The sequence below is a fragment of the Sinocyclocheilus grahami genome, unplaced genomic scaffold, assembly GCF_001515645.1.
Source record: "Sinocyclocheilus grahami isolate Dianchi unplaced genomic scaffold, SAMN03320097.WGS_v1.1 scaffold1158.1, whole genome shotgun sequence".
Taxonomy (NCBI): domain Eukaryota; kingdom Metazoa; phylum Chordata; class Actinopteri; order Cypriniformes; family Cyprinidae; genus Sinocyclocheilus; species Sinocyclocheilus grahami.
This window is the reverse complement of record NW_015506337.1, coordinates 533,888-549,280: the sequence shown is the minus strand read 5'-3', so window position 1 is coordinate 549,280 and position 15,393 is coordinate 533,888. Positions and strand designations below refer to the sequence as shown.

General features: G+C 32.6%; 1 protein-coding gene across 1 annotated transcript in view; it reads right to left on the bottom strand.

The window, feature by feature from the left end:
- Window positions 1-3,461: 3,461 nt before the first annotated feature.
- The window catches only part of LOC107567425 (transient receptor potential cation channel subfamily M member 2-like), a 31,041-nt gene continuing 19,109 nt past the window's right edge, over window positions 3,462-15,393 (bottom strand). Inside the window, exons 14-27 of the mRNA XM_016253103.1 lie at window positions 14,921-15,039; window positions 13,674-13,812; window positions 13,237-13,408; window positions 10,999-11,179; window positions 10,186-10,367; window positions 9,217-9,349; window positions 7,981-8,068; window positions 7,759-7,846; window positions 6,923-7,071; window positions 6,771-6,823; window positions 5,680-5,709; window positions 4,816-4,902; window positions 4,526-4,604; window positions 3,462-3,581 (exon numbers count right to left, since the gene is read on the bottom strand). Coding sequence (XP_016108589.1) covers window positions 3,462-3,581; window positions 4,526-4,604; window positions 4,816-4,902; window positions 5,680-5,709; window positions 6,771-6,823; window positions 6,923-7,071; window positions 7,759-7,846; window positions 7,981-8,068; window positions 9,217-9,349; window positions 10,186-10,367; window positions 10,999-11,179; window positions 13,237-13,408; window positions 13,674-13,812; window positions 14,921-15,039 — 1,620 coding nt within the window. The remainder of the gene's footprint in view (window positions 3,582-4,525; window positions 4,605-4,815; window positions 4,903-5,679; window positions 5,710-6,770; window positions 6,824-6,922; window positions 7,072-7,758; window positions 7,847-7,980; window positions 8,069-9,216; window positions 9,350-10,185; window positions 10,368-10,998; window positions 11,180-13,236; window positions 13,409-13,673; window positions 13,813-14,920; window positions 15,040-15,393) is intronic.

The following is a 15,393-nucleotide window of genomic DNA, read 5'->3' as shown; positions in this document are numbered from 1 at the left end:
CGCGCTGAGCTGCTCCGATCTAATCCCGACGGTTTAACGCCAGTCGCGTGAGCGCACACGTCACTTCCGCATGCTCTGACCGGTGCACCTGCACGTTCTCACTGATCCGGGTCCCGCAGGATGCTGAATGCGGAATATCCGACACAGCGCGCGTATTATTGCGCTCACGCGTTCAATTTAGTACTGCTCCGTGACTCACACTTCTCTGGTTTGGTATTGTGCACGCTGTATTGTCTGTTATGGACGGGAAGTCCGATTCATTTGAGCGAACCGGTTCTTTCGAACAGTTCGTTCGAAAGAACCGACTCAACGAACCAAATCAGTGATTCTTTTACGTCATCGCGTTGTCCCTGCGTCCCAGACGCATATTGCTAATGCTACGTTTATTTTATTAGTGAGGTTTATCAATTTTCCACTTCGTTAGAGCCATGATTCGTCGCGACTTTAATGCATCTTACATTAAAATAAGCAAAAACATTTTTTGCGCGCTATTTACTAACAAAATAATGATAATTATAAACCAAACCAGCAAATACAGAACTCTCCACTATGTTCCCATTTGGTTATTTATTTAAAAGGGATTTTTTTTTAATGCTTTATTAATTCAATGCCACGAGAACATGAGGTGTTACATATTCACATTATCAAATTAACATTATTAGCTGCCAGAGAAAAAAAAAGTTGTTTTTGTTTTCAGTGCTTTTTTGATTTGTGTTTGTTCTAAGAGATTTACATATCATTTAAAGTCATTTATAAAATGTGCAAAATATGGTTTACATTGAGCCCACTTCTTCTCATGTATCTGGAATTTTCCTAACAAAATAAACAAATGTGTAATATGTTGTTCTTTACAATTCAAATGTTCGTTTTCTGTATAAAAAAGTGCATCAAATATACACATTTCTATCATACACTCTATTTTTCTGTTAATATAGAATTCCAAATCCTTCCAAAATAATCTCGAGTAAACGCAATGAACAAAAAAGATGCAAAATAGTTTACTTTTCTTGACTATTTAAAACGGAATAAGAACCTAAATAGTGATTCTTTTACGTCAAGTTAATTGTATTAGTAACGTTTACCAGTGTTTCACTTCATTACAATATACCTCGAATTTAAATCAAACTATTTTTGTGCATGCTATTTAATAATAAAGTCCTGTTTATTAGAACCAACACTGGAAACCATTTCTTTCTTTCTTTATATTATTTTATTTTATTTTTTGAGGGAACAATAAGAACATTCTGGAAACCCAGGGGTGTAGCCATCATTTCAGAAGTGAGGGGGACAGAAAAGTGATATATATATATAAATAAAACATTACAATATAACATTTCTGTAATCTATATAACGTACCAGTCAACAGTTTTTGAACAGTAAGATTTTTAATGTTTTATAAAGAAGTCTCTTCTGTTCACCAAGCCTGCATTTATTTGATCCGAAGTACAGCAAAAGCAGTAATGTTGTGAAATATTTTTTACTATTTAAATATAATAACTGCTTTCTATTTGAATATATTTTAAAAGGATTTCTGTGATCAAAGCTGTATTTTCAGCATCATTACTCCAGTCTTCCACACAAAAACACACACACAAACACAAACAAACACAAACATAAACACACACACACACACACACTCTCTCTCTCTCTCTCACACACAAACATATAAACATACACATATACACACACACAGACAGACAGACACACACACATATAAACATACACGTATACACACACACACACACACACACAGACAGACACAGACACACACATATAAACATACACGTATACACACTCATCCAGTCTTCAGTGTCACTATTCTAATATGCTAATATGCTGATTTGCTGCTCAAGAAACTTGTTTTAATTATTATTATTATTATTAATGTTTTTTGAGCAGCACTTCAGAATGATTTCTGAAGGATGGTGTGACTGGAGTAATGATGCTAAAAATTTAGCTTTGACATCACAATAAATTACATTTTAAAATATATTCAAATAGAAAACAGTTATTTGAAATATATTTCAAAATTGTACTGTTTTGCTGTACTTTGGATCAAATAAACTTATTTAAAAAACATTAAAAATCTTACTGTTCATTAACTTTTGACTGGTAGTGTAGTCAACTTTAATTTTTCTCAGATTTCTAGCTTTTAATTGGCTTAGAAATCAGATAACAGCTGGACAATAACCAATAATAATGATTTGTTTTTATACTACAAACACTTTTTTATCACATAATAAGGCAGAATAGTTTCAATACTGTAATAAATGCTATGTCAGTTAGCACTGCATTGTTCATATACTTTATTTATTACCTGGAGATGACTTGACAAACACAAATAAACCATATATTCTCGCAATCGTATGTTTAATGTCTTCATGTTTCCTGTTTCCAAACGTTTCTGTTTTCTGTGAAAACAGTTTTCATACAGCGATAGCTGGCCGCTTTTGTCCATGTTAGGGATTTCCTCGTACGACTTTCTGCGGGAGAGCGCCTCCGGCTTCAAGAATGAATGAAACATACTCTGCACGGAGTGTTTAGCGCTCCGCGATGTTCATCTCGCCTTATTCTGGGTCCGAATAAAACATCAGATCATGCACAGACTATCCTGTCTCTTTGAATTTAAATCTATATTTATTCACACCGGCTCTTGAAAACATCTATGCGAACACACTTGCCCGAAAAAGTGCGGGGGACGAATTTACTTGCTATTAAAAGTGGGGGGGACACATCCCCTGCGTAATCTAGGCCCCTGTGGAAACCAAAATCTGGGAACTCTGTTCGTCCCATCACCAAAATCCTCGGTTCAGTCATCACGAATCGGACACGTGAACCCAACTCAGTCTCATTCATGAAAGAATTGTTCAGACCGACAGACAAAAGATCCGACTCAAAAGAACGATTCATTAGCGAATCGGACACCGCTCGTGTATTTTATACAAATGAAACAAACTGTGCTTTAATGTTTTTATGCAAGTCTCAAGCAGTTTGCAACCCAATAACCTACATGTCCCATTTTGCAAAAGTCACCTTACATGATTTTACTGATTTGCATGTGAAATTGGGCTTTTATGGAGGAATGAAAGCGCAGCGCAGGAAAAGGGGCCAGAATGGGGGGCAATTATCGTTTTATCTCAATTATTGTATTTTCATAATCGTTGGAGGCCAAAATCTATCTATATCTATGTGTGTGTGTGTGGATTTTTGCCATTTCTGATACAGCAGTTGCACCAGGTGATTATGTTTGAACTAATAATAAAGAAAAATATAGCATAGATTGCATGCACGTAATAATTCATTCATAAAAATCTAAATTATCTAATTATTTACTCATTGCATGCTGTATTTTTTCCATGCAACAGGAAATGTCTGCTAAATGAAAGTTAACTGACCCATAGTTAATATAGGAAACATGGTACAGTTTAAATCTATGATCTTAATGTCTGTAACAATGTTTTTTAATCAGAGATGCTCACCTGTTCTCCAGCCTCTATTTGAGACTTGGTCTTGTCATGTAACTTTTTTCCCAGAATCCTCTCCAGTGTCTGTGCTAGAGGCTCATTAGCTTTGACTGGGCCCTACAAGAAAAATGTTTAGGATTGACTCAATATATGCTTAGCATATCTATAAAGCCAGTTTGTGTTGTGTTTGAGTATAACTAGCTCATCTTGGTTCCAAAATAACAGTAAAGCAAATATGATGCTTTTTATGACGGTTTAAAAAGCAAATGTTTCAAGTCTCTTCTGCTCACCAAGGATGCATTCATTTGATCAAAAATACAGTAAAATGTTTTAAATGCTATTATAATTTAAAATAGCTGTTTAAAATGTAATTTATGAATGAATTTTCAGCATCATTCCTCCAGTCTTCAGTGTCACACGATCCTTCAGAAATCATTCTAATATTCTGCTGCTCAAGAAACATTTCTGATTATTATCAATGTTGAAAACAGCTGTGCTGCTTCATATTTTTATGGAAACACTGATACACTACCATTCAAAAGACTGGGGTAAGTAAGAAATTAATACTTTTATTCAGCAAGGATGCATTAAATTGATCAAAAGTGACAGTAAAGACATTTATATTGTAATAAAAGATTCTATTTCATGTTCTTTTGAACTTCCTATTCATCAAAGAATTCTGAAAAATATAATGTATCACAGTTTCCACAAAAATATTGAGCAGCACAACTGTTTTTAACATTGATAATAATCATAAATGTTTCTTGAGCAGCAAATCAGAATATTATACTGATTTCTGAAGATCATGTGACTCTGAAGACTGGAGTAATGATGCTGAAAATACAGCTGCGCATCACAGAAATACATTAAATTATAACAGATATTCACATAGAAAACAGTTATTTTAAATTGTAATAATATTTCACTATTTTTATAGCATTTTTGATCAAATAAATGCAGCTTTGGTGAGCAGAAGAGACTTCAAAACCGTAAAATAAAATCTTAATTATTCCCTATTTCTGTCCTGTAGTGTATTTATCTCAGATTTTCTGCATTCTCACCCCAGGAAGAGCCCAGTGCTTCTCCGCTTCCTCCCAAACGGTGAGAAACTCCAGCACCTTGTGTTCAGCATCACGCCACCTTCAGAAACAGAGAGAAAGCTCCTCTAGCATTCCTCTCACGAACAGCGGGATGAACAAAGGACACGGGATGAATCGCTAATCTGCTATAATCCCACAAACGATGTGGGACTGTGTTTGTTTTTGGTGCGTTCGGTTGTAAACTTCAATCTGATATGAGATTAGAGTTTAATTCCAGTGAAGATCAGGACATGAAGGGGATTTTAATTCACCTGGTGAGGATTGGGTGGAGAATGTGATTCGGACCGAGGGATTTCAGAGACCCTTTTCCTCGAATCCCAGTCCTTCCTCCTGGATTCCTGTCAAATCCATTCATGAGAATAAAACTTAACACGCAAACGAATTAAATGCAAATTCAAGTAGGAGAATAAAGACACAGATGAATATATATATATATATATATATGTGACACTGGAGCACAAAACCAGTCATAAAGGTCAACTTTTCGAAATTGAGATTTATACATAATCTGAAAGCTTAATAATAAGCTTTCCATTAATGTATGGTTTGTTATGATAGGACAATATTTGGCTGAGATACAACTATTTAAAAAAATCTGGAATCTGAGGGTATTCAAGTAGGAGAATAAAGACACAGATGAATATATATATATATATATATATGTGACACTGGAGCACAAAACCAGTCATAAGGGTCAACTTTTCGAAATTGAGATTTATACATAATCTGAAAGCTTAATAATAAGCTTTCCATTAATGTATGATTTGTTATGATAGGACAATATTTGGTCGAGATACAACTATTAAAAAAAATCTGGAATCTGAGGGTGCAAAAAAATCAAAATATTGAGAAAATCATCTTTAAAGTTGTCCAAATGAAGTTCTTAGCAATGCATATTACTAATCAAAAATGAAGTTTTGATATATTTACGGTAGGAAGTTTACAAAATATCTTCATGGAACATGATCTTTACTTAATAGCCTAATGATTTTTGGCATAAAAGAAAAATCTATCATTTTGACACATGCAATGTATTGTTGGCTATTGCTACAAATATCCCCCAGCGACTTAACACTGCTTTTGTGCTGCAGGGTCACATATTACTTTTTGCATACCTGTACTTGTCCAAGACTGAAGTGTCAGAGCTGTGCAAAGAAAATAGCGTTTTTATTGACAAAAACAGCAAGATGAGAAGTACTGTCAGGAATACTAAAACAAGCATTTCAAGAATTATAATATGTTTTCAGCACCAACAAAATTCAGTGAATGCATCTTCCTGTCATTTCTATTCAACTTCCTGGTTGTATATGCCAGAGACAATTCTTTAAGGCAAACCCTTATTGTGTTTAAGTCCTCTTGGGAAATTCATTTTTACGAGTGTGGAAGTGATAATTATGACGTCAAGTGTGTTCAGATCACTTGGGTTGGAGCAAGATGACAACGTAGCTTTACTATATAAAATGTATAAAACAAGATTTTTTAACTTTATATCTCCTGTACAAAATGATGAATAAAGATGCTTTACGTTTTTATTCAATTTATGAAGAATTGAATTGTTATATATTATACTGTTATTGTATAATATTTTGTACATGCAACATAGTTTTACTGTAAATAAAAAAAAAAATCCATTAATTTTAACCCGAGTTAATTTAGTATAATTGAAAAATAATATCATTATTTTTTTATGTGTCTATATAGTATTTAAAAAAAGAAAATAAAATTTTTTTGTTTTAGTTATTTTAGCTTGTCAAGTTAAACTAAATAAAAACAGAAATGTTGCCTAGGCAACTAGCTGAAATAAAATATTTTTCATAAAAATTTTAGTGAACATTTTTAGTAATTTGTTGTTTTTATTAGTTTTTGTCTTTTAAAGAATTTTAAACTAAATAATAGAATTTTTAATTTAAACTAAAAAATAAATAAATGTTGCCTTGGCAACTAGCTGAAATAAAATATTTTTCATTTTTTCAATTCATATAAATTTTTAAAAAATATGTCCATTTAGTTTTTATTTTAGTTTTACGTATTATAGTCCATCAAGTTAATCTAAAAAATAGAAATACTGCCTTGAGCTTGATCACATTAGAACACAGTCGCCATTTACTTTGAAGCATGCAGACTACATATTTAATATTGCATAATAATTGCACAAGACAATATCATTAATCACTTTGATTAATTGTGCCGTCAGTGTAAAACTCACTCGCTGCTGTCCTGTTGATTGTAGACTGGAGGAAGGTATGGAGTGAAGTTTACCTGAAAAAGCAAAATACATGTATGTGTCACATAAGATAAACAATCCAACGTGATGTTGCTTAATTTGGTAAAATATGTGATGTTATTAATATCAGGTACCTCCCAGGGCACCTTCTCCTCAGGCACGGGGAAGCGTTTGACGGTACTGCCGGGATACTGAAGCTGACGTGCAAACGTGTGAGGAGCTGATTCCTCATCTGTCTCCTGTCCACTAGATTCACCGTCGTCCCTGTCAGAGCTTTTACCTGCTGGATGGACAGAGGACCTCATTTACAACAGCAGCAAACAGAAGCACTTTACACAATAAGTGACGATAAATAATTGGGCATATAAAATACTCTACAGTTTTGAGGTCACATAAAATTGATCAAAAGTGACAGCAAAGACATTTATAATGCTACAAAAAAATCTATTTCAAATAAATACTGCTCTTTTGAACTTTCTGTTCATCAAAGAATCCTGAAAAATAAAAATGCATCATGGTTTTCACAGAAATATTGTGCAGCACAACTGTTTTCAACATTGATAATAATCAGAAATGTTTCTCGAGCAGCAAATCAGAATATTATACTGATTTCTGAAGATCATGTGACGCTGAAGACTGGAGTAATGATGCTGAAAATACAGCTGCGCATCACAGAAATAAATTACATTTTAACAGATATTCACGTCGTTATTTTAAATTGTAATAATATTTCACAATTTTTACTGTATTTTTGATCAAATAAATGCAGCCTTGGTGAGCAGAAGAAAAAACTAAACCAAAAACAACCCCAAACTTTTGAAAGGTAGTGCATTTAATAGTTCTCATTACAAAAAAAATGGATTTGTGCCTTGAATACTTTAAAAAAGAAAGGAATGTGAATGTGCCATGAACTGTTAAAAAGACAGATCATGAGTTATACTGATGACTTAAAAACACTCTGCTCACTCACTCATCAGAGGCTGCTGCATTTTGGATTTGCATCCCTGAGATTTCAGCGCGTCCACAATCCATCGTAAAGCTTTGGTGGACTCTGAGACCTGCCGGAAGACAAGAGATTCACCGGCTGACACTCACATGTGCTTTGCCATGCTGCCTGAAAAAGTGAACAGACCAAACGGACTGTAAAACACTGTTTCTGGGGTATTTCTGAGTGTTTGTGGCAGAACTCCACCTGCTCTTCAAGCTTGGCCAGTCGTTTTGCCACGGTGGCAGAAACCATCTCCTGCTCGCGCTCCAGGAGTTCTGACATCACGCCAACCCTGAGAGGAAACGGACATGCTTCACCTTCATATGAGCTTTCATGTGAAAGTCTGAAGCCTTACCCTCCTAAATTAAGCGCAATCAATTGTTATGATTATACATTGATGACATTCTATGTCCTAGTTGCATGCTTTTTTCTCTTCTTTCTCTGTTAGGTGTATTGTTTTGAATCTATACACACACACACACACAGAGTACATATGTACAGTAAGTGTATATATGTATAATTATATATAATTCATTATTAATATATATATACAGTATATATATATATATATATATATAGTATTTATTAATATTTTGAATTAGCTTTTATTTGTAGTTTTTGTAATTGTTACGTGCTTTTGTGTGTGTGTGTGTGTGTGTGTATATATATATATATATATAATTATTATGAATAAATGTAAATGTTAGTCATACAATAATATTATATATACATACAGTATACATACAGTATATACATATATATATATATAATTTTGATAAATTCTCTCTCTTTTTTAAGCGTTAGTAATTTTATGGGCTTTTGTCATTTTTATTTCATTTATTTATATATGTTTGTAAATATTTCTATTTAGCTTTAATTTATATTGTTCTGTATTACATCTGAAAAATGAAGCAGTAAAAATAAAAAATTCTCAGCAAAAAGGTTAGGCACAGATTTTGAATTTCTTTGCACTTTTTTTTTTTTTTTGGGAGATTAACATTATATTTTAAGAGATTCATTTTGTTTGGCCACAGTGTGAAGAAAACCCATTGTAAACGGCCATGGAAAACCATTTCACTGTAATCACTGCAAACAATGATGTGATCCATAAGTCATGGTAACATGTTTTTCCATTCATTTAAGGCAGTAACTGAACTTAAGTTTTTAAGTTGAAGTAGATAGAATTTCAAGCCAAAAATGTGCAGAATCTGGGCAGGATTCGTGTACTTCATACTTCAGCAAATCAAGTAGGAACATCATGTCATGTAATTAATATTCATGAGTGTAAGACTTGTAATCCCATGACTATTATTTAAGCCCCTCCCCCTATATTTTCCCCATATTCTAGAGTAGATTTAAACATTTCCTACTGAATTCAGATCATAGTCTGTACTCAAACATTGTGATGTTATATTTCGGTGTTGCTCATCTCTTGGTTACTTCTCTGCGGTGTCCTGGATACGATGCTCCACGCTCTGGCTCTCGTCCTGCCGCGTCGATGCCAGATAGTTGTCCTTCATGTAGGCCTCCCATGACAACAGCTCCTCTTCCTCAGTCTGCTCCAGCTCCTGTCCTGTGAAGAATCATGCGCTGAAACCAGGGACTGAGACACTCAACACAGTTTTTCCAAGACATTAAAAATGATAGAGCATTTTCAGCAAGTTCTTTGGGTTCGATTCCCAGGAAATGCATGAACTGATAAAAATGTAAACATTAAATGTCACTGTGGATAAAAGCATCTGTCAAAAGCATAAATGTAAATGGTACACAATAAACCAGGCAGTTAATATTAATAAATATATAATAATAAATAAAAATATAATTAAAAAAGGGCAGTTCTGACTCGGATTGTATTGGATTAGTTGTTCAAACTAAGATTAACGCACCGATGTTATTTTAGTATTATTTATATACTGTTATAGCATATTCTCAGTTTTTACTTATTTTTTATTAAATATGTTTTATATTATTATTATTATTACTATATGTTTTCCATTTTAATTATTATTATTATACATTTTAACAATTTTTATTATTTTTATATATTTTTTTATTTTTTTCAGCTTAAGTAATTTTAGAACTTAAACTTTATTTTTAGAACATTTATTTTAGTTTGTTGGGCAATTCAATATTTATATTTCAGCATTAGTGTAATTAATATATATATATATATATATATTAGTGTCAACTATTTCAGAAAATGTAAACATGCAGCAGCTAAATAAACTAAATTAATAATTTCTGTTGCTTTATATGTTGATCAGAAAGTCAGACTCTTCCTGTCTAAGTTGGCGTTTCTTGGCCAGAATAAACTGGACTAGACTTCATGCTGATAGTTTTATCTTGAGAAATGAACATCAATAATCTATCACGATGTGTGTGTTTTCTGGAGAAGGCGTTTTGGCTCACTGAAGTGTTTGTGTTTCTGTGGAGGGTAGCGCAGCAGCACTCCTCTGATGAAGAGGAGGAGGTGACTGAGGAGGATGAAGGGTGGAGGAAGAGCGGGTCGACTGTGGTACTCCTTAATCAGCTCGTAGCGCTGGAACTTCCAGATGGTGTCTGTGTTGTCTTGGATCTCCTGGAACGTGTAGCTGTGAGGCACAATGAGAGAAATTCACGGCCATATTTTATCATGCATCTTTTACAGTTTTGTACTTCGCAGATGACACAAGATACAAAATCAGGCATTTTAAGGTAAAAAATAAAAAATAAAGCAGTATAATTATGAATTTTTAAAAAATATTATACATAAAAATATAAAAATATGCTTAAATTATATTAAAGAAAATAATATTTGAAAAAATATAAAAATAGCAAATAACCAGATATTTGCCTGCATAAATAAATACACAAACATTGTTAAATATTTAAATCTAATTAACTATTTGATCAATTTTACTGTGTCTGATAAAAAAAGATTTATTTTATTTATTTGAGAGCAAACACAAAAATATTGAGATGACATTTTTTTTGTTTTGTACAGTCCTAAAACATTTGTTTGTGTTGTGCATTTTCATGCTTTTTACAGTACCATGTCTACTGGAATCAAATATGAGTCAAGTCTTTCATAAAGACTGCTATTTGTATGATGCACAGAGCTGCTGCGTACAGTGTGCATGTACAGTAGACATCAAGTCAGCTCAGTAGGCTTTGGAAACGGAGCCGCTGTGCAAATGAAGCAGGTAAGTGTTTCTGGTCACCCGTCTCTGTCTGTGTACTCACTTGAAGATGGCGATGAGGAGGTTGAGCAGCAGGATGTTGGCGAAGAGCAGATAGACACACAGCATGATGATGGTCAGCCATTCTGGGAACACCGGCATGTTATCATCGTTCAGCACAGGACATTTGGGCTTCAGAGGATCGGAGCCGTTCACACTACAGCTGCCCACATCAAACTGAGTGTCTGGATCACAAAATACAGAAACATTAGCTTTCTGATTGGTCTTTATTTTGCCTAAATTTCTGTTCCTAAACTGACTTTAACTACTGACTTGTAGTCACTGTATACAGCACAACATGCAATATTTTATAATGTAATACAATAACAAACATTAACAGTTTGCATATGGAGTATTTTATAATATTATAGCATAACTTAATTGTATTGAATATTTAAATTGCATTTTGCATTAAATAAAAATTAAAATAAAAAATGTTCTACAACTGACTTAAACTACTGACTTATAGTCATTGATTATGAATATACAAAACAACATATTTTTGGCAAATGTACATATAATATTTGCATATGCAATATTTTTTAATATTATAACAAACAACTTTACTGCATATTTAAACTGCATATTGCATTACATTTCATTGCATATTTATATAAAATATTTCTACAACTGACTTATAGTCATTAATTTTTAGTATTCAAAACAATATTTTTTACATATTTACATATAATATTTAATACTTGCACATTTTCAGTATATCGTAAACATTTTATTGCATATTTAAATAACAAATGTCTACAACTGACTTAAACTACTGACATAGTAGTCATTGACTATACATATACAATTATTTGCATATTTGCATATATTTCATATTTGCATATGCAATGCATATTTTATAATATAACAATTTTATTGCATATTTAAATTGCATTTTGCATTACATTTTATTGCATATTTAAATAAAAAATGTTCTACAACTGACTTCTGCTACTGACTTAGTCATCGATTATAAGTACATAAATAAATTAAATATTATATTTAATATTTGCATATACAACATTTTATAATATTACAGCAAACAATTTTATTGCATATTTAAATTGCATTTCGCGTTAGATTTCATTGCATATTATATATATATATATATATATATATATAGTCAGGGATGCCATGAAGAGTTTTAAGGGAAGTATGCAAGACAGAAATTTGGGCCTTCTTCCAGATGAATGTGTTATTTCTTTTGATGCTTAATAAGAAATTGAAAGAAACGAAATATAAATTTCTCGGCCCGAGTCCAACTGGAGCCCGTCTCTTTTCTCTCTCTCTCTCTTCCCTATTGCACAGCTGCTGTTGCAGCCATTAAAATAGTTCAGTTTTATTTTTAATGGCAAAGTGGTTATATTTCTTTTCTTTTCAATATTAATTTAATGAAGAAATATGTTTGGAACATTTTTTGTTTTTTAAATTCAAGTTTTTGTTTTTTTAAAGTAACGACCAAGCGGCCAGCGGCAGTCAATGAGTTCATTATGTTTGATCAATTTAGCCTTCTCAAATCAACACGACTTGCCTAAAATAAAATCTATAGATATAAAACACTTCAAGCATATCACAATGTTAGTTTAAAAATATAACAAAAAAATGAGCGCTGTTAGGCGTATAATATCCAATCGTTTGTGCGAAGAGTGGAAGTTAAAGTGCGCTCTGCAGGACATTGAGGCACCGGCGCGATCACTTGCACTTTTTTCTTAATAACAGAAACAACTTGCTCATAAATATAGGAGTAATGCATCATTCAGAACTGTAAAGGGTTACAAATTTACAAAACGTTGTGCTTTTTTAAAATAAAGAAACAGTAGTGTTTCACAAAAATGATCCGAAACTCAACGAATACTTGCCTCACAGACATGATAAATGTATCTATAGAAAGCTTTAAATTACTACTATAAAACGAAATAATTATAATTGAAAACAAAAACTCTTTTATTATGTAATCCCTAAAGATGCTATTCTCTCTAAAGGCACGTCCAGTGAGGAGATGGCGAGTCAGGATCGCCAACTTCATCTTACATCTTTAATAGAGTTACTGAACTTCTTTTCAACAAAGTAGAAATCACACCAACTCTTGGAGCTCATAGTAGGTGCATCTTAAAATGTTTATACATTATTGCACTCTGTGGAGAAAATGAGTGAGATTTACTTATCAGAACCCTACTGTTGTGATATCTTCCTTTAGTGCGCAATCGAGTGATTTCAACTGTAAAGTTAGTAAACTGCTCACTGTCTATATTAGTGGGGACGTTGCCGAAAATGATAAGGTAGGGCTCATAGACGGCTCCGCGGATGATCCAGTTCAGACGGTCTTCATTGTGAATCAAAATGCCCTGCTTGGCCACGCCATACGCCACCACCCAGATACTGAGCAGAAACATGAAGAAGAACAAATCCGTCATCTGCAAAGAGAAGAGACAACATTCATAGCTCAGTCTGTCTGCATTTGCTTTTATGCAAAAATATGTTACATTATGAGAGGCTCATATGAATCTTTATCGCCCCTGAGGTCCAAGATGTTTCATATTACAACGAACTTGTTCAAGAAAGAAATATTTGATTCCTTGTGAGTCTCTCACAACTTAGGCTGTATAGAATTATTATATAATTATCAATTATAAGTGAATTATAAGTGAATAAATAAGCATTATGAACATGCAAACCCACCATTTTCCTGACGATGATAATCTTGGGGCCCAGAGTTCGGCTGATAGTGAAGATGGCCATTAATCGGAGACAGAATATGATGAAGTCGATGCAGAGAATAACTTTACCCACATAGAACACAGTACCGGAGGCCTGAAGTCTGTACGACAAACACAAAAAGACTGATTTAGTTTACTTTCAATTCATTTCTGAGTCATTATGCAACTTAACTGAATTTAAATGAACACATGAGGAACACAAACTTTAAATATGATTCCTTTATATGGGCTACAAGAGAGTCTATTAATGTTGAAAGTTTGATTTATTTCAGTTGAATGAATATGCATATTTAATTAGCATTTTGCATTACATTTTTTTGCGTATTTAAATTGCATTTTGCATTAAATTTTATTTCATATTTAATTTTAAAAAACGGTCTACAACTGACTTAAACTACTGACTAATAGTCCTTACAAAACAAGTATAGTATACAAAACAACATATTTTTGCATAGATACATATAATTCCATATGCAATTTTATAATATAATAACAAACATTAATAGTTTGCAAATGCATTAATATAATATAATATAATTTAATTTGCATTTTGCATTACATTTTCAGTTAAATCATTTTAATTGTTTTAATGAGCAGATTCATAATTCGGAATTCCACATGGAATTTTTAATGCATTAAAATGTTTTAGCAAACATCTGTAGGTAAATAATGCTTTTTTATTAAATATTACTTTTTAAATATTGCTATTTATTATTTTTTTATTACCCAAACGATATGCAAATCTGTGAACAACTTCACAACTATTTTTTTGATTTTACAGCCGTTTACAGCTATTTTCTCTAAAACCAAATGTATGAATTACACAAGTTCTGATTAACTTGTGTAATTCGTACATCCGTTCTAGAGAAAATATTTTTTTTAATAATTTAATAATTCTTTATGGGAATAATAAGTTTCCCCTTACCTTAATGAAAATGATTACTGTAACTAGATTGTCACTGTTTTTACTGATTCAACTTGACTACATTGACTGTTTGATCAAAATTATGGTTCCTCTTGATTAAAAAAGACCATTTTAAGTGATTTCAGAGGAAATACATAAATACAGAGATACATATTAGTAATTGTTTAAAAAAAATTATACAGCTCTAAGTATGAGGATCATTTCTGTATAACTCAATTTACTGAAAGCAAATATGAACTGTACGGAATTAATATGAATCATGTCTTAACTGTGGTTGCGTTTACCTGCAGACCAGACCAGCAATGAACAGTATGATTGACAGCACATCCAGAATGTTCCACAGATCACTGATGTACATCTTTGCTTTCCTCCGGAAACCAGGCCCGTCAAAGTCATGATAGAACTGTGGCATATCAGAGTTTCAACATACAAAATAACAACACGATGTGTGAATAATTACAACTTCACCCTAAAGGAGGTATATTTCCTAAGGGTGGAAATTACAGCCCTGTGCGGGACTGTTTTCTTCCGCTCCCGTGATTTTTGTGTTGTACATATACAGTATATACATACACAGTATATATACAGAGCTGGGTAGATTAATTACAAATTGTAATCCGTTACTGATTCCAAATTGCATGACAAAAATTGTAGTTAGTAACGTAATCCATTACATTGCACATTTTAGGTAATTTAATCAGACTACTATGATTACTTTTAGATTACTTTTGACCAAACTCATTTATCACATTGATTT